At 45.8% G+C, this 22,196-nt stretch overlaps 1 protein-coding gene across 4 annotated transcripts in view; it reads right to left on the bottom strand.

Moving 5' to 3' along the window:
• The window catches only part of LOC309355094 (trafficking kinesin-binding protein 1-like), a 33,483-nt gene extending 13,093 nt beyond the window's left edge, over nt 1–20,390 (bottom strand). For 2 of the 4 annotated variants that reach the window (XR_014162412.1, XR_014162413.1), the window contains exons 1-8: nt 19,904–20,388; nt 9,084–9,160; nt 6,531–6,647; nt 5,322–5,422; nt 3,783–3,891; nt 3,296–3,374; nt 1,948–2,078; nt 679–753 (exon numbers count right to left, since the gene is read on the bottom strand). Coding sequence is in view for 1 of the 4 variants with exons in the window: in XM_081885599.1 (XP_081741725.1) it covers nt 679–753; nt 1,948–2,078; nt 3,296–3,374; nt 3,783–3,891; nt 5,322–5,422; nt 6,531–6,647; nt 9,084–9,160; nt 19,904–20,042 (828 nt within the window). In the remaining 3 variants the exon portion in view is untranslated. Of the gene's footprint in view, nt 1–678; nt 754–1,947; nt 2,079–3,295; nt 3,375–3,782; nt 3,892–5,321; nt 5,423–6,530; nt 6,648–9,083; nt 9,161–19,903 lie in introns of all 4 variants that reach the window. The other 2 variants (XR_014162411.1, XM_081885599.1) reach the window with 2 other exon arrangements.
• Between the last annotated feature and the right edge of the window lie 1,806 nt (nt 20,391–22,196).

Genomic DNA, 22,196 nt, shown 5'->3' with positions numbered 1-22,196 from the left:
TTTAGTGATAGCTGATCCTTGGCCATTTGATGTACGTTTGGGGACTACAGTCATACCTCAGGGTTACAGACGCTCCCGGCTGTGCGTTTTCAGGTTGCGCACCGCACTGAACCCGGAAGTACTGGAACGGGTTCCTTCCGGGTTTCAGCACTTGCGCATGCGCAGAAGCGCCTAATTGCGCGTGTGCAGACATGGCGCTGCAGGTTGCGAACGTGCATCCCACACGGATCACATTCGCAACCTGAGCATCCACTGTATTAATTTGCTGATGAAGATTTATCACTGAAACAGTTTGTTATCCTGTACTGTCTGCTGCTGTGCTCGCAGCACCCTATTGCGACGTTTGGAGCACCCACCACCTCACGTCTGTAGGATACTGCCTGTGGGAGAGGCATTCTGCTTCTGTTTCCGTGATCTTTGACAGTGACTTAACCATCCTACCATTCCTGTTCATGGAACATTTATTTGATTGCTGTTAGTTTGTGACTCCAGGCACATACTATATGTCTTCTGTTTATGGATATTGAAACAGCATAGCGTTATAAAAATGTTGCCAGTATATTATTAGCTGACGTGTTGCTTGTTGTTGTTCAGGTTCCTCTCTGTACTGGACAGATGCAACCGGCCATCACCCACCACAACCACCCCTGCCGCCGCCCCGTCTCCAAGGATACAAACCTCTGTTCGTAGCTGCTGCTGAACCTCCTTGGCAGCAGCAAGATGCTGCTGCAGCTCCTCCACTTCTGAACCATACTGGAGGAAGAAAGATAAGAGTTATTGCCACCAGGAACATCCACGGTGCCCTTGGGGTTTTGCTTTTTAAAAAAATTATTTGATTTTACAATTATAAGAATATGGCAATACAATCATACACATTCATATTTAAAGATCCCTCTGATCTCTGGACTTCCCATCTTCCCTTCCATGGGTCCTATTGTCAACCCTTTCAACTGCGTATTATTCAATAGTCCCTATTTTGTAACACTCCATCGTCTCCATACTACAGTTGTACCTTGGAAGTCCAACGGAATCCGTTCCAGAAGTCCATGTGACTTCCGAAACATTTGGAAACCAAGGCGCAGCTTCCGATCGGTTTCCAATTGCATACCGGAAACAATAGCGGAAGCCCCGTCGGATGTTCAGCTTCCAAAAAAATGTTCAAAAACCGGAACACTCACTTCCAGTTTTCGATCGTTCGGGAGCCAGAACGTTCAACACCGAAGGCGTTCGGGAGCAGAGACACGATTGTATTTGCTACGTTACAAGAGTTATTGCAGTCCTGCTCATGCTTTCATCTGCTTACAGTGGTCTCCAAGATAAATTATAATTCCCGCCCCCCACTGTTTGTTAAGGTTTTGTTTTTCTTGCACTCTTTATAAAGACTTGAGGAATGAGATCACCCCTCTTTTATTGTCCATTCCGGGTCGCCCAGCCACTGCCACAGTGTCCTTTCTCTTGGCAGATCAAGATGAGCAGGTGACAGCAAAGGTTGCAAGGTTTTTAGCTGGGGCAATCAGAATAAGATCCACTATTTGACTATTGATTCAAAACCTTAAGATATATTTTATATAACTGTTTACTTCTATTCTTTGTCTGTTGTATTGTTGTTTTATTGCCATGGCTGATGGCTGATGCAAATGAAGATTCATTCATTCATTCATTCATTCAGTCTTCTTGTTTCCTGAGCTTCCTGGTCACTTGCCATTTTGGCATAATCCAAGAGTTTAATTGGTTGTTGTTTTTTAATTAAAGGGAGTGCTGAACACATTGACACATCCACTGCAACACAGAGCTGCTCATCTTGACTTCCTAGATATGCCAGGAATGTTCCCTTGTATCACACCCACCTCCCTGAGGCACCCTTGACTTCACAAAGGAGCAGCCTTGTTTCTGGGTGCACTCTGGGTGCCCATTCTGGCCCCAACCGGCCCTTTGCTTTATGCTTACCGCGCGGCACTTCTGCTGCAGCTCCACAATCTGCGCCAGCAGCTGGCTGATCTCCTCCTGCTGCCGTGCCGTGTCCTCCGTCTTGCGGGCCAGCTCCTCGGAGAGCAGGACCACTTCTCGACTAGCATCCGCTGTAGGAAGAGACACACAGGATCATTACAACTCAAGAGACACCAGCAGCATGCAACACACCAGGATGGAGCTTCCAATATGCCCACAGCAGGATCCAGCAGACCAGAAAGTGGGGCAAAGCTTTCTGCCACCCCAGCCCACTCCACCCACCCTCCGCTGCCCCAGTACATGTTTTGTCCCACAGAGGTCCAGCTCTGAGGTCCTTCTGGCGGTTCCCTCACTGCTAGAAGTGAGGTTACAGGGAACCAGGCAGAGGGACTTCTCGGTAGTGGCACCCTCCTTGTGGAATGCCCTCCCATCAGATGTCAAGGAGATAAACAACTATTTGACTTTTAGAGGACATCTGAAGGCAGCCCCTGTTTAGGGAAGTTTTTAATGTTTGATGTTTTATTGTGTTTTTAATATTATGTTGGGAGCCGCCCAGAGTGGCTGGGAAAACCCCAGTCAGATGGGCAGGGTATAAATTATTATTATTATTATTATTATTATTAGTGTGCCCCACCTTCCTTAAGCATCCATGAAAGTCAGGAACATCTGTAATCAGAGGTCATTTTAAGCCGCCCTTTCTCACGTCAAAAGCCACCTTCTTTCATATATGCCCCACACCTCAAGTATTTGAGACAGTCCCTGCCTGTCAGCCTAATCTACCTCACAGGGTTGTCGTGGGGATTCAGTGAAGAGGGGGAGAGTCGTGTGTGTCACCCTGTGCTCCTTTGAGAAAAGGATGCATGAATGTGTTTTAATGGAACCTCTTGCTATGTGCTCCTACGTGTATCTACTCAGAAGCAGGGCCACTGAGCTCAAGGGGACTTACTCCCAGGTAAGTGTGTATAGCAGGGATGGGGAACCTTTCTTTGTTTGTTTATACCAAGAGCCATATTCCCTCTTTGCCAACCCTCCGAGGGCTACATGCCAGAAGAGGGCAGGGCAAGACACATGTGTCAATATGTGGGGGGGCCCTCGCACACACACAAACACCTCCTCTCTCACACACAGAGACAAATAATAGAGGACTGTTTTAAAACTTAATTCCAGAGCAGAAGCAGGTCAGAGCAGATACAGAGTACTGGGTTATTCTTTGCCTCCCCACCCCACCAGAACCCCCCCCCCCCCGCAATATCACCCCTCCAGTCCTGGAATTATGCCTGAAAGCAACCTTCTATTGTTATTAATAGGACTTTAATTTCAAGCTCCCTGCCCCAAATTAAGAACCTACAAAATTGCTCCACGCAGTCAATCATCAGCTTCTGCTCCTGTTCCTCATATTGAGAGGTTTCCGTGGCAATGCTTGTGACCTGGGTGCAAAGAGACAGACATATATCTTTATATTACACCAAGACGTTGTGAAAAGGTAGCAGCCCTCTGGAAGATAATGCACCTAAAACCTTCTAAGACAGTGGTTCCTGAGCTTTTTTATGCCCCCCCCCCCATCAACCACTTCAAAATGGCTGGCGGTCTTCACAGACCACTTAATTATTTTCCTGCCTGTTGTAGCAATCGCAATACACCCTGTGCTAGACGCTGCATGATTTTTGAGCTCCAATTCAGATTCTAGGATTTCAGCTCGTTAATACAACTGAGTGAAAGCATCTGAGCATGTGCTGAGTGTCTTTCCTTAATCACCAGACAATGAGATAGAGAAGACAATTCACATACACATCATATATACCTGCAGCCCAGCCCAGCCCAGCTCAGAACCTCACCTCTGTCCGCAGTTTCTGGTTCTCCTCCTCCAGCCCTTTGAGCTTCTGCTGTAAGGTGTCATACTGAAAACACTGCTGCAAAGAGAGGGCAGATTCATTCCTCCGCAACCTGTTGGGGGGGGGGAAGAGATGTAGTCATGAGAAGAGCAGAGGGGAGGGGAGACAGCAGTGGCCTGAGATGGCTCCTGGAATTAATGTTTCATTTCTAGAAACAGAGATACTGCAGGGCTCAATCTCGCCCAGCAGCCAGGCCTTCTGACCTGGAGAGTCTTCTGCTGGCCTACTCCTAGCTTGGATCTGGCCTGGATACAATCACAGAGTGGTGAAAGAGGTGTTTTGCAGATGGTTGGAGTACCTGGAGCCATCATGACATGCCTTTAGCTACCAGGCAAAAACATTCCTCTTTACCCAGGCCTTTAGCCATTAAATAATCTATTGCCTTTTAAAGCTTGGGGGAGTAGGTGGCTGTTGTTGCTGTTATTATTATGCTGCCTCTTATTGTGCCTTTTATTATTGGTGCTTTGTAATGTGATTTTATTGTTGGACACTGCCCTGGGATCTTTTGATAAAGGGCAGTATAAATAAATAATAATAATAATAATAGCAACAACAACACAGGAGTTGAGGTGAGTGGCAATGTAGCTAGAAAAGATATTGTTGGGCGAGGAACACCCAAGTTCAAGTTCAACCATGAGAACTGTAGTACTGTATTTACTTTAGTCTAACGTGCTCCTGCCAACCTAGCAGTTCAAAAGCACGTCAAAGTGCAAGTAGATAAATAGCTACTGCTCCAGCAGGAAGGTAAACAGCATTTCCGTGCGCTGCTCTGATTCACCAGAAGCGGCTTAGTCATGCTGGCCACATGACCCGGAAGCTGTATGCCGGCTCCCTCGGCCAATAAAGCAAGATGAGCGCCGCAACCCCAGAGTCGGTCATGACTGGACCTAATGGTCAGGGGTCCCTTTACCTAACGTGCCATCGAATCTCATGCGCACCTCCATTTTCAGAACCTTGAATCCAAAGAAAGTATTTGCTGGCGAATGTAAATGTGCCATCGGATCTAAAGCGCACCTTAGTTTTCGCAAAGTAATTTGGCCCAAAAAGGTGAGCCTTAGATTTGAGTAAATACGGTATTTCTTCCGGCTTCCTCCCCCCCCTTCGCCCGCAAGGCCATTGCATCTCTCACACCACCTGGTGGTTAAATGAAGAACAACAGCTCCGTGTTAGAAACAGATGGCTCTTCCTGTTTTAATTTTGCATTTAATGCAATTAGAGAAAAGCACAGGGGAGATGCTAGCTATTTTTCGGATCTGCTGGCGTGAACGATGTACACTGCAGAATTTCCGAAGACTCTAGGTGGGGTTTCTTTCTCCTCGTCCCACAATGGATTGGTCTCACTACAGATTCATCTCACTACATGGGGAAGATGGGCAGTCAGCTGCGGCCACTGGAGGGCCTCGCCAGGAGGACGGCAGCAGAAATTACACGGTTTGACTTGTGCAGAAGGTCTCCCCTTCCACCCCAGCTTGAGATACTCACGGAGTGGAGGTGGCAGAGGTCGGCTCGCTCTCTTCTGTGCTGTTGGTGTACAGATGCAGAAGCTCGTCCCGCATTGATATCTCATGGCGAAGCTGAGCTATCTTGAAGTGGGGAGGGGGAGAGAGAAGAGGCACAATGGGTCCCATGGAAGAAAAAAGCAGAAGTTAAACCTTCTAATCTGAAAGCCCTTCTACCCCTTAACTTCAGATCTTATAGTAGTTCAGAGGTGGGGGGCATTTTTAGGCCCCAAAGGTTGCATTCCCTTGTGGACAACTTTCCAGGGACTGCACACCAATGGTATCAGAGGCAAAATTGAGCACAGCAAAGAATCAGAGGGGACTAAAAGGGTCATCTGCTTAAACCCCGTTTGATGCAGGAATCTTCTGCCCAGCTTGGGACTTGAACCCACAACCTTGAGATTAATAAGCCAATGCTCTACTGACTGAGCTATACATCCTATCTTCATTGAGGAGGCTACATTCCAGCCATGCAAAGTCAGAAGTTTTAATACACAGACACCCATCTCTCCATCCAGGCAAACAAGAGGCCTTATTACAGTTCAAGGACACATTCCAGCCAAGCAAAAGAACTCAAGGAGGGTGCAAATTAGAGTTGGTGAGGGGCGGGCCCTTAGGGAGAGTCCTAAGGGCTGGATAGAGAGGCCTGGAGCTCACCTTTGGCCTCTACGCCTGAGGGTCCTCGCCCTTGCTGTAAATTACAGCATCGTAACCAATGCTAGTTCTACTCAACAGCAGACCCACCGACATGGCCAACTTAGCTCCGTTAATTTCAGTGGTCCTATTCTGAATAAACTTCAGCTGGCTGCAGCTCACAGACCGGCGTTTCTCAAACTTGGGTCTCCAGCAGTTGTTGGACTACAACTCCCATCATCCTTAGCTGGCAGGACCAGTGGTCAGGGATGATGGGAGTTGTAGTCCCAACAACCGCTGGGGACTCAAGCTTGAGAAGCACCGCCCTATACCCTATGCACCCAACAGAAAAATATTCCCTGCACGCAGCCTTCCTGCATTTACTGCCATACACACAACCAGCTCACTTTTTCTCCCAGCCCTCAGCTTATCTCTCCACTTTCTATCCAACCCGAGTAGGGTGGGGTGGGGGCAAACAAACTCCCTGCGTTTCATGTACGCGTACGTAGCGTTAGCTTCCTCCCTGGTCAGCAACAGATACCGTATTGGGCTTCCTCACCTCTTCCTTTGCCAATTCAAGCTGTTCTTCCAAGAGTTCGTTGCGTTCCGACAGGCTCCGGTTCTGCTTCAGCAGCGATTGTCCTATGCGGGCAGCTAGCTCCAGGTCATGCTCCTTCTGTGGGGATGGGGGGGAAGCACAGGAGCAGTTATAACAGAGCAGGCTTCTCGCCTCCTCCTTCTCCCTTCCCTGCTCCATGCTGCCTGCTGAAATTTGATTCTGAAACATCCACTTTTCAAGAGCTCCTCAGTCCAGTATATCCGAAGGAGTGTCTCCAATCCCATCGTTCTACCCAGACACTGAGGTCCAGCACCGAGGGCCTTCTGGCGGTTCCCTCACCGCGAGAAGTCAAGTTACAGGGAACCAGGCAGAGGGCCTTCTCGGTAGTGGTGCCCACCCTGTGGAACGCCCTCCCATCAGATGTCAAGGAGATAAAGAACTAACCCACTTTTAGAAGATATCTGAAGGCAACCATCTGACTTTTAGTAGACATCTGAAGGCAGTCCTGTTTCGGGAAGTTTTTAATGTTTGATGCTTTATTGTCTTTTTAATATTTTGTTGAGAGCCGCCCAGAGTGGCTGGGGAAGCCCAGCCAGATGGGTGGGGTATAGATAATGTTGTTTAGTCGTTTAGTCGTGTCCGACTCTTTGTGACCCCATGGACCAGAGAACGCCAGGCACCTCTGTCCTCCACTGCCTCCCGCAGTTTGGTCAAACAATAATTTATAGATAATAAATTATTATTATTATTATTATTATTATTATTATTATTATTATTATTACTCCCTTCTTGCCCATGCCACTCCAAATCAAGATCCTTCTTGGGGGACTTTTCCTGACTGTTGAATAGCCAGCTGACTTTATCCATCTATTGGGGACTGCCATCACTTCTATTAGTGGGGTAGGAGAGCTAAACATAATGCAAATATATTTCACCTCCGGCAACCAATGTGCCCCTTGGGTTTCATGGGTAGGTTGAGCTGTAGAATCGTAGCATTGGAAGGGAGCAGGAGAACCCTGTAGTCCAAGCCCCTGCAATGCAGGAATATTTTGCCCAATGTGGGGTTTGAACCCATGACCCTGAGATTAAGAGTCTCATGCTGTACCAACTGAGCTATGTCAGAGCACTAAGCCTCCTAGATTAAAATATACATCAGAAGGCTTAGTTTGGTCAGAATTGAGTATACACCTCCAGAGTAAACGCTGAATACATTACTTCTGGTAAATGACCCACCATAGCTGCTAGATGGGCATGTGAAAATTTGTGTCCTGGGCTTTTTAGACTCATCTACCCATGTGCTATTTGAAACTAAAGGGGCACATTGATTGCCAGATGTGATTTCTTTCTTTTTATATATATTTTATTGGTTTTCCATTTTTAACATTAATATAACATCTTATTTCCTTTTACAAATTTTTAGCTCTACTGAGCCACTCAACTTCCCTCCATCCCATCGTCTGGTTTTTGTATACCTACATCATATTTCCACACATTTCTACCATCTCAGTTCTAGCTTTTTCCCTTAATATTATTTTAGTCTTTAAGCACATGTAGAAGTTTCCTTCTATTAAACATTGTGAGGTTTATCTCAATCCTGCTAGTGTCTTTATATGTTTACAATGATTGTCTATATACTGAATTAATTTACTCCACTCTCTCTGGAACACTTGGTCACTCTGGTTTCGGATTTTCCCCGTTAGCTTTACCAATTCTGCATAGTCCATCATCCTCATCTGCAATTCTTCAACAGTCGGTAATTCTTGCTGTTTTCACTTTTGGGCTAATAAAGTTCTAGCTGCCATAGTGGCATACATGAACAATTTCTGGTCGACTTTTGGTATTTCCTCTCCTATCATACCCAACAGAAATGCTTCAGGGTTTTTTGGGAAGATATACCTAAACATTTTTTTAAACTCATTATAAATATTTTCCCAAAATAGTTTAACTTTATCGCATGTCCACCACATATGGTAAAAATCCCCTTCTTTAGCATTACATTTCCAACAATTCTTATTTCTCATTCTATACATTTTAGCTAATTTAGGTAAAGGTAAAAGGACCCCTGACTATTAGGTCCAGTCATGGCCAACTCTGGGGTTGCAGTGCTCATCTCGCTTTATTGGCCGAGGGAGCCGGCGTACAGCTTCTGGGTCATGTGGCCAGCATGACTAAGCCGCTTCTGGCAAACCAGAGCAGCGCACGGAAACACCGTTTACCTTCCCGCCAGAGTGGTACCTATTTATCTACTTGCACTTTGACGTGCTTTCGAATTGCTAGATTGCCAGGAGCAGGGACCGAGCAGCGGGAGCTCACCCCGTTGTGGGGATTCGAACCACCAACCTTCTGATCAGCAAGTCCTGGGCTCTGTGGTTTAACCCACAGAGCCACCTGCGTCCCCTTAGCTAATTTAGTTGGAGTTAAATACCATCTATACATCATTTTTCTATACATGTATACATTTTTTTCTTTCACCTCTCCTACTCCACTATATGACTTGAACAGGACTTGGCACAGTGTTTGAGCTTCAAATAGTCAGTAGCAAAGGAAGGTTACCTCTTCTAGGAGGCTGGTGACGGCATCTATGTCATGGTAGGTCTTAGTGATCCTGCTAACCCGCTCAGAACAGAGCACTGTGGGAAAAGAGAGAGGGGGGGAAAGAGTTAGTTGACATCTCTACATCAGTAATCCTGTTAAGGCAGGAAGAACTTAGGGCAGTGTACCTCATGCTACAAAGCAACAAGATCAAAGAGCAAAATCCTAAACAAAGTAAATCTGAATTCTATGATTCGTATGAATTATGAACATTAAACATATTTTGCATGCATCTTCTTAAGTTTGCAAAAGTTAGGGCCCCTCAAGATGGCCTGATTGTTCAACATGCACCCTGATTTTTTTGTGCATAGCTTACAACGAGGTCAGACCATATCCAGCCTTTACTGAGCATCCGTACGGGGCAGTTGCACGATAACGAACATTCATCCTGCATTCGTCCCAATTTGCTTTTGGGGTGTTTGTGTGTCTTTCAGTCAATCGTTCATTCACACACACACCCCATCAGCATTTCCATGCAGCAAATAGTCCGGTCATTTTTTTAAAGTGGGTTTGTTGCACTAGGGCAATAGAGTCCTTCATTATTCCACTTCAAAGGTGCAAACCTGAAGTTTGGAAATGCAGTTATATCCCTCCTGCAAAAAAGTGAGTCTTGAGGCACCTTTAATTCATTCTATAATAATAATAATAATAATAATAATAATAATAATAATAATAATAATTTTTATTTATACCCCGCCCCCCCCCCAGCCAAGGCTGGGTTCAGGGCGGCTAACAAGCAATAATAAAAACAAGTTGAATGAATACAACTTGTTGTTGCAATGAATACAACAACAAGATTAAAATATATTAAAATATTGAAACATTAAAATATTAAAGTGCAGCAGCATCACAGGAGGAGAAAGGAAAAAGAAAAAAGAAAGAGGGGGAGGGAATCAAATTGGCTGCAAATCAAAGGCCAGGCGGAACAACTCTGTCTTACAGGCCCCGCGGAAAGAAATCAGATCCTGCAGGGCCCTGGTCTCGTGAGGCAGAGCGTTCCACCAGGCCGGAGCCAGTGTTGAAAAACCCCTGGCTCTGGTTGAAGCTAATCTAACTTCCTTAGGGTCTGGGACCACTAGGGTGTTGCTATTTATGGACCTTGAGGCTCTCCGTGGGGCATACCGGGTGAGGCGGTCCCGTAGGTACGAGGGTCCTAGCCTGAAGCTGCCTTATACCGAATCAGAGCATTGTTCCAGTGAGCTCTGCGCTGTGGACACTAGCCGGCAGCACCTCTCCAGGATATTAGGCAAGAGGTTGGAGATACCAGGGATTAAACCTGAGACTTCTGCATGCAAAGCAGTGGCTCAGCTGCTGTGCTATCTATCCCCTTCACCAGAAGAAAGTCTACTGAAAACACACTCACAAACACAAACGATCTTTTAAAAAAACAACCTTTGCTTACAGTGCTGTTGGGCATACTGCATACCAGAGTGCCAGTGAGACCCCCAAGACATGTGCAATCTTTACTTGCCCAGGCTTGTTTGATATGTACTCAAGCTGTTGTGGCCAACAGATTTCAGGCAAGGCTGAGGGCCTAATCCACATCCAATTCACTGGGCTCAGAAAAGCCTGTTATTGCTCTTCAGAGCAAGCCCTGATACAAGGGTGCCAACTTGAATAAAATATTGGGGGGGCAGGTAAGCCCTGCCACATATAATTGATCACATGATGCGGCACACACACACACACACACACACACACACACACACACACACACACACCATTTGAATGGCAATGCCCATCATTTTTAGGGTGGTTCGGCCCCCTCAAATATTTTATTAAGGTAAAGGTAAAGGGACCCCTGACCATTAGGTCCAGTCGTGGCCAACTCTGGGGTTGCGGCGCTCATTTCTCTTTATTGGCCGAGGGAACCAGCGTACAGCTTCCGGGTCATGTGGCCAGCATGACTAAGCCGCTTCTGGCGAACCAGAGCAGCGCATGGAAACGCCGTTTACCTTCCCGCCAGAGCGGTACCTATTTATCTACTTGCACTTTGACGTGCTTTCGAACTGCTAGGTTGGCAGGAGCAGGGACCAAGCAACGGGAGCTCACCCCGTTGTGGGGATTCGAACCGCCGACCTTCTGATTGGCAAGTCCTAGGCTCTGTGGTTTAACCCACAGGTGGGGACAAAGCCCCCTTAGCCCCAGGAGTTGGCTCCTATGCCCTGACAACAACAGCCAGAGTTTGAGGTTCCCTCCACCCCACAAGTCTGAAATTCAGCCCAAATCTGCATTCACACTTACAAAGAAGCAGGTGCAAATATAATGCAAATTTGTGCGATGACACAAGTTTTTTAAGAAACTTGCACCATCATCACCCCTGTTCAGCAGGCACCTCCCATACTATTCAAAGCATATGTTTTCAGCCATTATGGGCAGAGACTTACAACTAAATCATGAAAGTGGAGATTTGCAGAATGCTGAATTCTGTTGTTAATAATAGTCGTCATCATCAGTCGTTTTTCGGTGCTGGCATAGAACACACCCAGCCATGAGATAACTTTTATTCCAGGAGGAGGGAACACTCCCCAAAGCTTAGCGCACAAATTTATTGTGAAAACAACAGAGTCAAGCATTCTGCTAGCATTATGCCAGTATTGTGCCAGCTGCATTGCCTGTCTCATTTGTTTCAACTTAGAAGGTTGATTTTGTCCTTTGAATTATTTTTTAACAACAATAACAGCATACACACACTCACCCCAAACCACATTTCCACCTCTTTAGCCAAGACCATGCAGCTCAAAAAAAGGGCTTGTGGCTGTAAAACTTGCACTACAGGAAACCGGTTTTCTGCAAGGAGTAACAGTCACAGACACTCCCGCTTTCTCTGCTTGCTTAAAACCACTCAGTGAACCCTCAAGACTACGGGAATTTGAACCCAGGTTTTCCAGATCCTAAGCTTTTTCCAGGTAACAATTACCTTTTTCATTCCCTCACATCTGTAACACAACAATGTCAGCTACGTAGGCCAGAAGACTTGCTCCATTTATAAACTGCTCTCTTCCCACTTTCCAGCCCCCAGTTAACAATATTCACATACAACACAAGAAATGCTTCAAAGGTGTTTTTATAATGCAGTGTGTGAAAATACTCCGCTCTAGCCTAAGGGCCAAGTAGATGGTATAAATTGCATTTACTAAATTTGGTTCCTGGCAGGGACAAGTAACGTCCCGTTCCGAAGCAGAAGCGTGTTGGTGTTAAGTGAAATGCACGTTGTCTCGAGCTGGAAAAGAGAAGAAAAGGAAAAACACGGCCAGGCCAAGATGGGATTGAAGGAGACATTTCCGGTGCTCAAACAAGCTCCTCTACAGAGTCAATCTTGCCCTATTTAGCCTCTCTCTAAGGGCAGTGTCAGTTCCAATCAGATTTGCATCACTTCCCCACACACACCTTTTGCCCAAGGCTCCTTAACAGAGGTTGGCTTCATGGTCTTTCTTTGCAAGGGAAAATCTGACATCTCCAAATACAAGAGACTGAAAGAAGTGACCTCTCTCCCCTCTTAAAGCCAATAACTGTGCAGCAGAGCCACCGAAAGGGACCGACAACAGGATGTCAATTACAAAATGGTTATCTATAAGTGTGGCGTCTTATGGAAGTACAGGGTGGGTTTGATTGAAATCAAATCAATTTAAATCATGATTTAAATCACTAGTCAGTAAGACTTGATTGAATTCTTTTTTCTTTCTTTTTTACAGGAAGACTCATTCTTGCTGGTATTATCTTAATATTTACAACCAGATGAAGGTTTCATTTTTGGAATAATAAATTTTCAGAGTAGTTTTCACAGTTATATAAAAAATTGCTGGTTCGGTTATACTATTAGAAATACATTGACAGATAATTATGAAATTATTGTGAGGTTTAATAAGTTAACTGTTAATATTGGGACAACTTTTCTGCTGTACTTTACTGGAAGGAGAAAAATAATCATTTCCTTAAAAACAATTTAAACAATTTATTTAATTAAAACAGTAACATTATAGCATATGTATAATGTATAATGTTTGTTGAATTTTAGCACACATGAAAAACTTAAAACAAATCCTTATTTCCTGCTGAATAGCCTTTGGACTATAATGTAACGTAAATAGAAAACTATCTTTAGAAAGATTTTTCCTCCAAAAGCATTTTATTTTAGAAATCCAATGTAAATCAAAAAAATCTGATTTAAATAAAAAAAAACCTTAAAAAAACAACATTTATTTTTATCCACCCTGTGGATGTATGTTAATGAGGGACAGGAAGAATTCAACATATGTTTGTCAGAAGAAAACAAAAAGAATATGTTTCCACAATGGCCTCTGTTGGGCTGAAGCGCCTTTATGATGAATGCTTCATCCAATGTGATTCAACCTACTCTCCAAAATTTTCAGCACAATAGTAAACTGTTTTGTTTCTAAAAGGCACTCAAGGTCATGCGTGAAGTAGGTAGTTAGGGAACTCTGGAGAAACCTTCTCCACAATGGCGGAGAACTTCCATTATTCTTGGATGTCGGCCATGTTGGGTGAAGCTGATGGGGGAACTGTAGCTTGAGGGCCTAGATCTCGGCTGTATTAGGAAGCTGCCTTATGCGTAGTTAAACCACTGATCCATCCACCTCAATATTGTCTATATCAAGGATAGTTGTTGTCTTGCTGACGTTGGTCTCCTGACTCCCAGCATGACCAATGGCTAGGGATTATGGCAGCTGGAGTCCAACCACATGTGGAGGAAAACACATTGGCTACCTCCGGCCCATGCAGACTGACAGGAGTGATTCGCTGCCTTGCCTGGAAACACCAGGGTTCCACCTGAGACCTTATTCAGCCAAACCATGTGACCCACCTCAGAGATACGACCCATCCCACTAGGAAATCGAATGTAAACAGTTGCCTCTAAATTTCCATTTTGTTCAAGCACAATCTGCTGTAGGTGGGGGGGAACGAATATTTCACATTCCACTGGATCAAATCGAGATCTAAGATCCAGGAACCACGTTGCCCTGCTTGGGGGCTTTTGCCCCTGCAACCGTTCCAACAGGAGTTGTGCACTGTGCTAATACAGTGGTACCTCGGGTTAAGTACTTAATTTGTTCCGGAGGTCCGTTCTTAACCTGAAACTATTCTTAACCTGAAGCACCACTTTAGCTAATGGGGCCTCCTGCTGCCGCCACGCTGCCAGAGCACGATTTCTGTTCTCATCCTGAAGCAAAGTTCTTAACCCGAGGTACTATTTGTGGGTTAGCAGAGTCTGTAACCTGAAGCGTATGTAACCTGAGGTACCACTGTAGTCTGAAATAAAGGGAGCAGAGAAATGTTCAAGCAAGGGGACGCCAGAGATCCAGAAGGCGCTCTGAAAGTTTCCCTCAGAGCCACGGTCCCAAATAAGTCCTCCTGCTCACCTCGGCTTCTCACCCTTACGCTGTTGGGTTCAAGCAACTGCAGATCATTGCCCTGCAGAGCTAAGCCTATCTGTTCCCAGCCACGTCCGTCTGACGCAAGGAAAGTAGGTTAGCTGGAACTATCGGAGACGACATCAAATCCCATTATGCACTTCTCGGATGAGGCTGTTACGCAATGGAGTCGAGCCACAGTCAAAGTGGTTATGATCCCTGTCCACTCCCTCCCCCCCAGCCAGGCGGGACGTCCAGTCCTTCCCTGCCCAGCTGCCATTCAAGCCAGCTAACCCCGCCTCCTTTCTTGCGTGCGTGCCTAGTGGCATGTCTGCACAGCGGGGAGACGCCATGATGGTCCTGCCTGCCCGCCTGCCCAGCCCCCTTCGTGCCATACGGGGACCCCCTCCCTTTGGCACCTCATCATCCATGTGAGCCATAATTGGAAATAATTGGAGCATGAATTCCAGCAGAGCAGGGATAAACAAGCCAGCTGCGCAGTTGCCCGTGGCCCTTGTTCACCTAGCTATTCCCCTGCATAGCCAGCATGGACTTGCAGTTCTACCAAATCCTTCACTTCTGTACCACAAACATAGGAAATAAGTCAGTGTCCAAGATTTTAAGGATTCAGACATTCCAGTCTTTCCGGGTCTAGCATTACAAAATATGCTCCCTTTGAAAACACATCAGGCAGCCTCCTCTTCTAAGCCGTAACATTAAAGTAAGCAGTTCTGACCTACTTTGCAGGGGTGTGGTGAGGATCACTAAGTGCAAGGCATGTGAAGCGCTGTTGCTAGTGCGATTTCCAAAGCTGAAGTCTTTAGGGGCATGTTAATAAAAGGCTTCACTTTTATCCCCTTCCATTTTTTGCCCTCCATCAGAAAGGCTGGTTTACACATTATAGCTAGCGCATCGAGAGCACCCTGTTGTCAAAGGGTGGTTCGTTACACGTATCAGGCAGCTTCCATTATTTACTCTAAAACATTGGTACACCCCCAGCTTTCAGACATGTCTGCTCCCGACAATTTTGCTATTACAAGTCGCTCCCTTTCTGGTGGGGTTGGTGCACAGGAGAGATAAGACCTGATGAACAAGGACCAGAGTGCTGGCAATACTCGTGATCCATAGATCACCACTCAGTCTGCAGGAGGATGCAGGAATGTTCAATCCCTGGCATCACCAGGTAGCAATGCTAGAAACTCGGGTATGTTAGTTGGCGCCAAATGGTACCTTAAACCTAGGTTACAGTCACCACAATGGAACGTCCAGCTGCCATTTTGCCTCCCCGCTGGATGAACATTGATAATATTGCTCATTTCCTTTCTATACCTCTTTATATTTTAAGGAACAAATCTCAAAGTGGTTTACAACACATTAAAACATGAAACAAAACAATCCAGAATAAAACTAGTTCAAGCTTCAAGGAAAATATTTCAGATCCTCTAGGTGACAGTTTTGTTTTCCCAACCGAGGCATCCAGAGATTTTCATGTGGTCACATTTGGACCCATGGCAATTGCAAAATGCACCTGGCAAATTTCGAAAACTGTCCAAGCCTGAAAGAAAGGCATGTGATTAATGAATAACATTGTTTTTTAAGCACTTCATCAAGGTGAAATCCTTGCAGCCACAGTGGAATATGGCTTCCAATGGGTCCACAGAGCTCAGATCAACAAGTTCAAGTCTTGCCTCCAGGCTAAATCCTTCACACATCCTTCCTGCCCCCGCATACATCACACCAAATAATCTATATAGTACACAGCACAAGATAACGAAACACCATACATTTCAAGCAAGCCAGGACACTTTCAATAGGCTTAGGAACAGCAAGCTGGGGAAAAAAACTGCAGCCCCAAACCCAGAGTCAGTGTGCTGGAAGGAAAATGACTCCCTCACCCCACATAAAGCAGAATTAGAATTCTTAAACATCAAGAAAAACACAGCCACTAGGTCTCCCCAAAAGGAAATCAATTTCTGTTGCAGCATTATTTTAGTTTATTTACAAAACTTCCTTCCCTCCCTTCACTGTCAAGTGATCTCAGGGCAGGACACAGCAATAAAACCGACATTTTCTCTATATATAAAAAGTAAATCAATAAGCACTAAAACAGAAATATTGTCCTCCTGTCCCTCATTGTAACGGTCCTGAAATACCTTGGAGAGAAAATACCCCCTCAATACTTCAGAAGGAAGATAAATAATCAGTATTTATCTTTATTGAGCTTTCGGATTAAGGCCTTTAGGCCTTAATCCAGGAGCTTAATAGTGATAAATGAAACAATGGGCAGCTACTGTGAGGTAAACTTCAAAATGGGATGGGGGAAGAAGGCATCCTTGATCCCTTTCGCAGCCAGACGGTCAACCCAAATCTCGGCCCACGAAGCAGGTTGACTTGAGACACAAAAGGCCCAAAGAAAAGGAGGAAACATGTAGCTGGGAACAGAATTGTTTGGATGTTGGTTTACGTATTGATCCTACATAGGTATGAGCATATTGGCTGATCTCATGAACACTGTCCCCAATGATGTTTTAGAAAATAATAACAGTACATTGTAGTCTGAGATATATATATATAGATATATAGATGATATAGATAGAATGCCAAGGCAGCTTACACACACACAAAAAGAGCAACCAATCTTACACATGCATGCCATCAAATTAGCAGAGAAGGATGGTGCATTAGAGTGAATGAGAGCCTGCCCCACCCACCTGAGTTTGCTCTCAGGCTCAGCCAGCCGCTACCTGACTGCCTTCTTTCTTGCAACCAATCAGGGCGTGGTGGCATTAGCTCTGGCGCCCCCTACTGTTGGTCTCCCTGCCTCCCACCCTACCAGTCCCTATTTGCACCAGCTCCACCTTCTCCCTGTCTTCTGCTCTACCTGTCCCCAAAGGACACCAGCCAGCACCAATTGAAAGAAAGAAGTCAGCTATTAAAACCTAACAGTGATGCTAAACTACTGGAGGTGCAAGGGGCCTTGGTCACACCAAGGCTGATACACTACAATACCTAGCAAACAATGCAGCACATTCAGACAAATTACCCAAGACTTCGACTAGTGAGTTTCCTGGTCTTATCTGCAAGGCTGTTCTACCTTATGCTGCCCAGGGACCATCACACAATTGGTAGGACACCTGCTTTTTGCAGAGCATTCCTATGAATCATCGAGTGGACATTCCCACCCCCAAGTTTATTAAAAACCCATGGAAAAAATAATATGAAGCCAAGTTCATACAAGCAAGTTCAACGGTTCGGTCATAACCCAACCATGACACTGCATGCGGGAACGAGCCATTGCATTTCAAACTTCAAAGGCGGTGCTCCCCCATCACCTGGAATCCTTTCAACCACAAGATAATTTATTTTCCTACAAGGCAGCCATAAGTGCAGGTGCAGAAAAATCTAATGGCGAGTCATCGAGAGAGGCATATGTGAATTCAGCTCTATTGAACTCCCAGCGTCCCATTGAACACATGACAATTTTGTATATGAACACAGGGGGAAAAAATGTATATATATTCAACAACGAAAGGAACCTGCAGTCTGTCCCCAGTTCTCTTGGCAAGTGATCCTGCATAATACATTTTTCTCCCAAAGCCAGGTCTTATTCCTATACAAACATGTATGAAAGAACATAGGAGGCCCAGAGATTGTGCAGATCCTCAGACGCCTCATTTATTTTTTAACAGAAAACAGAGCGCCTCCCTTTTCGAAGTCTCTTGTCCTTGATTACCCTGCTTTTAGAGGACCAATATCCTTCTACAGGAAATGTTAATTAAAACTCTTATTTACAAAACTTCTCTCTCTATAGATCAGGGAACCCTCTGCTCACCTCAAACATTTCATTGTTTTTCACACAAACATTTCATTGTTTTTCACACAAGACCACCCAGCCCCTCAAAATCACCATGCTTAATTACATTTAAACAAGGGTCTAATAGGAACGCTTCTTTGTCATTTTAATAGAGAGGCAACTCTGAGGGGAAGAAAACAGCTATTCTCCTCCTCCCTCACTCCAAAAAAACACTCCCAGAGCTCTTTAAACTATCAGGCCTTGCCCCATTCCTCCCTATGAGATGCCAGTAAACAGTCATGAATTGCCACACACCCATATAATTTTTGTTTAACTGTCTGCATGGGATCTTAAACTCCAAATATCATGAAGTTTCACTTCCAGCTTTGTTTTGGTGGGTGGTGAAGAGAAGGAAGTGGGAATTAAGATGGAAAAATCTGCAAAGGTCATTTGATCTAATTCACCTGTTGAAAGGCAGGACGGACCATCTACCTACAATGGTGATCCCAGACTCTAGATTTCTCTCTACTCCCAACTGAGGAAGGTGTCAGTGTAGCGGTTAGAGTGTCCAACCAGTACCTGGGATACCAGAGTTCAAATCCTGACTTGGCCACTTGGGTGACCTTGAGCCAGGCCTTGTTTCTCTACACAATCTCCCCCACAGGATGGTTGTGAGTGGGATAGAAGTGCAATGCTAAATAAAACCAACAAGACTCAGAGGAGTAAAGTGAGAGTCAGTTGGGACTTCTGGGTTCTTTTCTCAGCCTGAAGAGGCAAGCTCCAACAAACTGGTTTAAACCATCGAGCTGGGAGCCAGCTTTGTCCCTTGAAACTGGCTGCGCTCCTGGGGCCTTCAAGAGCATCCCTGAAAAGCAAAACCGGGGAGGCTATTTCAGCCGTGACAACGAAGTGGTGGAGAAAGCACACACCTGCATGTGTGTGTCAGGTGGATGCTGAAGCCACAGGGGCCGAGCCTGGGTGGGGTTGGGAATGCCAGCCCTACAGAAAGCAGGAAAGAACAGTCACACCTCCTTGATAACCTTCTGGAAGAAAAGTGGGTTACAGGCAGTAACTGCCAGCTTCTCCCAGACACACACCTGCCCCACCATCTATTGTAGTCAGGTATAGGAGGGTCCAGACACTCCAGCCTCTCTGGGTGGCTGGGATTTGTTGGCCTGCTTTTTAAACGTCTATCACTGTTTTTAGTTTTCCTTTGGTTTCATCTCGCTTTTAATTTCTGCATTGCATTATATTGTAAGTCGCTTTACATTTTGTAAAGGGAGGAAAAAAAGTGATGCGTAAGTCCAGTAAGTAAAAGACTAACAGGCAAGCCTTCCAATAACTCTGTTCCATCTCAGGACACAGGTGGATAATTTTTATCTTAACAAAACCAGAAACCCATCGTCAATCCCTACCATATAGCGCCTGGGTCCAGGGACAATGCTTTGCAATCTCCCCACCACCACCAAGCCAGGTCGTCTGCTCACAAACATCTTCAGGAGCTCAAAGGAGACTGAAGGTCAGAGACAGCAAGATCAATCTGCGAGCCCAAGCCTCGCACCCGCGTTGCCCTCTCTTCCCAACCCTACCTCCCGTTTATCCCCCTGCCTTCTTACCCTCCTCCAGCTCCTGGGATATCAAGTCCGTGTTATCAGCCAGCTCCGTGTTCCCGTTGACTTCGTCGTAAGAGGCAGGGCTGGTCCAGAATTCCATCCCCTGCGAGACCAGCAATTCCCCGACCTCCGTGGGCAACATGAATCTAATAAGAGGACACGCGCCTCTTCCCTTCCTCCCAGCGAGAGGCCAAACAGTTGTGCAAAGCGAGCAGAGGGGCTGCAAACGCGTGTATAAGCGGAACAAACACAACCCACGCTCCCCTCCTGCGCTGTTTTGCAATGCAGCCTCTACTTGCCCCTACCCACCCCTATTTATAGAGTCTGCTGTCCACCTGCTTGGGAAGAGTCCACTGTGGCCTCAACAAATGGGGGGGTCTACAGGAGGGAGGGACGGCAATAGACCATTAGCACAGCTCAGAGCATCTCGTCAAAAGAGCGGCGCAAAGCACAGAGGGCGCAGCTTGCTAGCTGAGAACCAAAGGCTTGAGTAGTAGAGTTGCAAATGGAAAATGGGGAATGGGCGGGGGACGAGGGGGGGAGAAGCAGCTAGCCTCCCCCTGTTGTTATGCAGCAGAATGGTCTATCCCACTCCCAGCTCCATCTTTATGCAGTATTTTTTTCTGAATGGGAGGGTGTGGGTTGGTGTGGTTTCAGCTATTTCACCACAGACACGCTTTCTCTCTCTCTTGATCAATTCACCCAAAATAACCACCACATGCTGATTTTGTACTCAGTAGCCTAGATTAGTCGGAATCTTTGCCCCATGCATAACAATGCATTGGGGAGGGGAGGAATAGATAGATAGTCATATTTAATCGTCTCAGTGTTACATGCGTCTGAGCAAAGGATGCCGGAAAGTGTGTAAGGACTTATGTAAGCATGTTTACACACATAAGGTTTTGGCAGTCTGCCTTTACTAGAAATTGTCAAGGACTAGAGATCTGGTAGTAGTTTCCAGTCTCTGAGCCCTTCCTGCGCTTGTATGTAGAGGAGTCTTTTAATGGAATACTGATCAGCGTTATCACCTGCTACTGCGTGCAGTTTGGGCTGTTGTTAAAGGCAAAGGAGCTGGAGAAAACAAAACAAAAAAAAGTTGGTGGTCCTAACTTTGGTGTGAATGCATGGTGTGGTACTTAACAACAGTACAGCATATGGGCAGCGCCTCTTGAGAAGGATTTCAATCTGCGTTAGAGGGACTAGGGTAGTTTCTCAAAAGAGAGCAATCAGATTTCCATAGGCACTCTATGGGGAGTGAAATAATTCAGGGTGGCATGACTGGAACTTTCCTGTGATGTATTTTAGGGACAGTTGCAGGAGACTGAAGCAGATCCCAGTGTGATCAGGTTAAGCATTTGAGAAGTGGTTAAATCGAGGTCTCTAGGAAGAGCCTGTTCATGTCAAGCTGGTGTGCTTGTTGCTGCAACTTCACTGCAGCCCATTGTGCAAACCCTAGACAGACTCTCACCAAGGATCTGCCTTTGGAGTTAGCTAGGAATTATTTAAGCGCCCCCACCTTTTTATATAAAAGTAATCCATCATGATCAGTTTCCCCCCACCCCTGGAGAACTGCTAGTACTGCTGCTATCACTTTATATGGTTCTGTTGGCTCAATATCAGTCCCCTATGTCCAGGTCACCTACATATTGCATAGCGAAGGGTTTTGGCAGCTGCAGAGCTTCCATCAGACGTGGCGTTTCAGGCAGCGTGAAAAGGTTTCGAGGGAGTCCTGAATAATTTACGTAGGGGCTTTAATAATGGAAGACATTTTTGCTGGGAGGAGGAGGAAGGGAGCTCTTGCCAAGGATTGTGGAGAATGACAGGGCAGCAGGAAAGACAGCAACATCACCAAGGTTTGCATTTTAGAGAAGAGGCAGCTCACCTGTGGCTCTTTATGTGTCTGCTGGACTACAACTCCCATAATCCCTGACCATTGGGCTCTGCTAGTTAAGGAAGATGTGAGCTGGAGTCCCATAATATGTGGATCCAGGGCCATGGGTTAGCCACCCTCTATTTTAGAAGGAGGTTTGGATTTCTAGGGGATCAAAAATGAAGGTGCCAAATAAACTTCCCTGGGGATTGAACCTGTGACCTTCTGCATGCCAAGCATATGCTCTCCTGCTGAGCTACAACCTTTCCCCAGCACTGCACAGAAGGGAAGCAGAAGGCCCTGTGTGGCTGAGACAGCTATAGATAGAAGCAAATACGGACAGAGGTAAGTGGCGCACAGGAGGCAGGTAATCCTCCTCCATAATTAGCTGTGCTGTTTCGGTTACCCTGCAATCTGCTTAGCTAC

Source organism: Podarcis melisellensis (assembly GCF_964234715.1).
Source record: "Podarcis melisellensis genome assembly, chromosome: 13".
Lineage (NCBI taxonomy): Eukaryota > Metazoa > Chordata > Lepidosauria > Squamata > Lacertidae > Podarcis > Podarcis melisellensis.
Note: the sequence above shows the minus strand (reverse complement) of the source record. Positions and strands in the feature narration are given on the sequence as shown.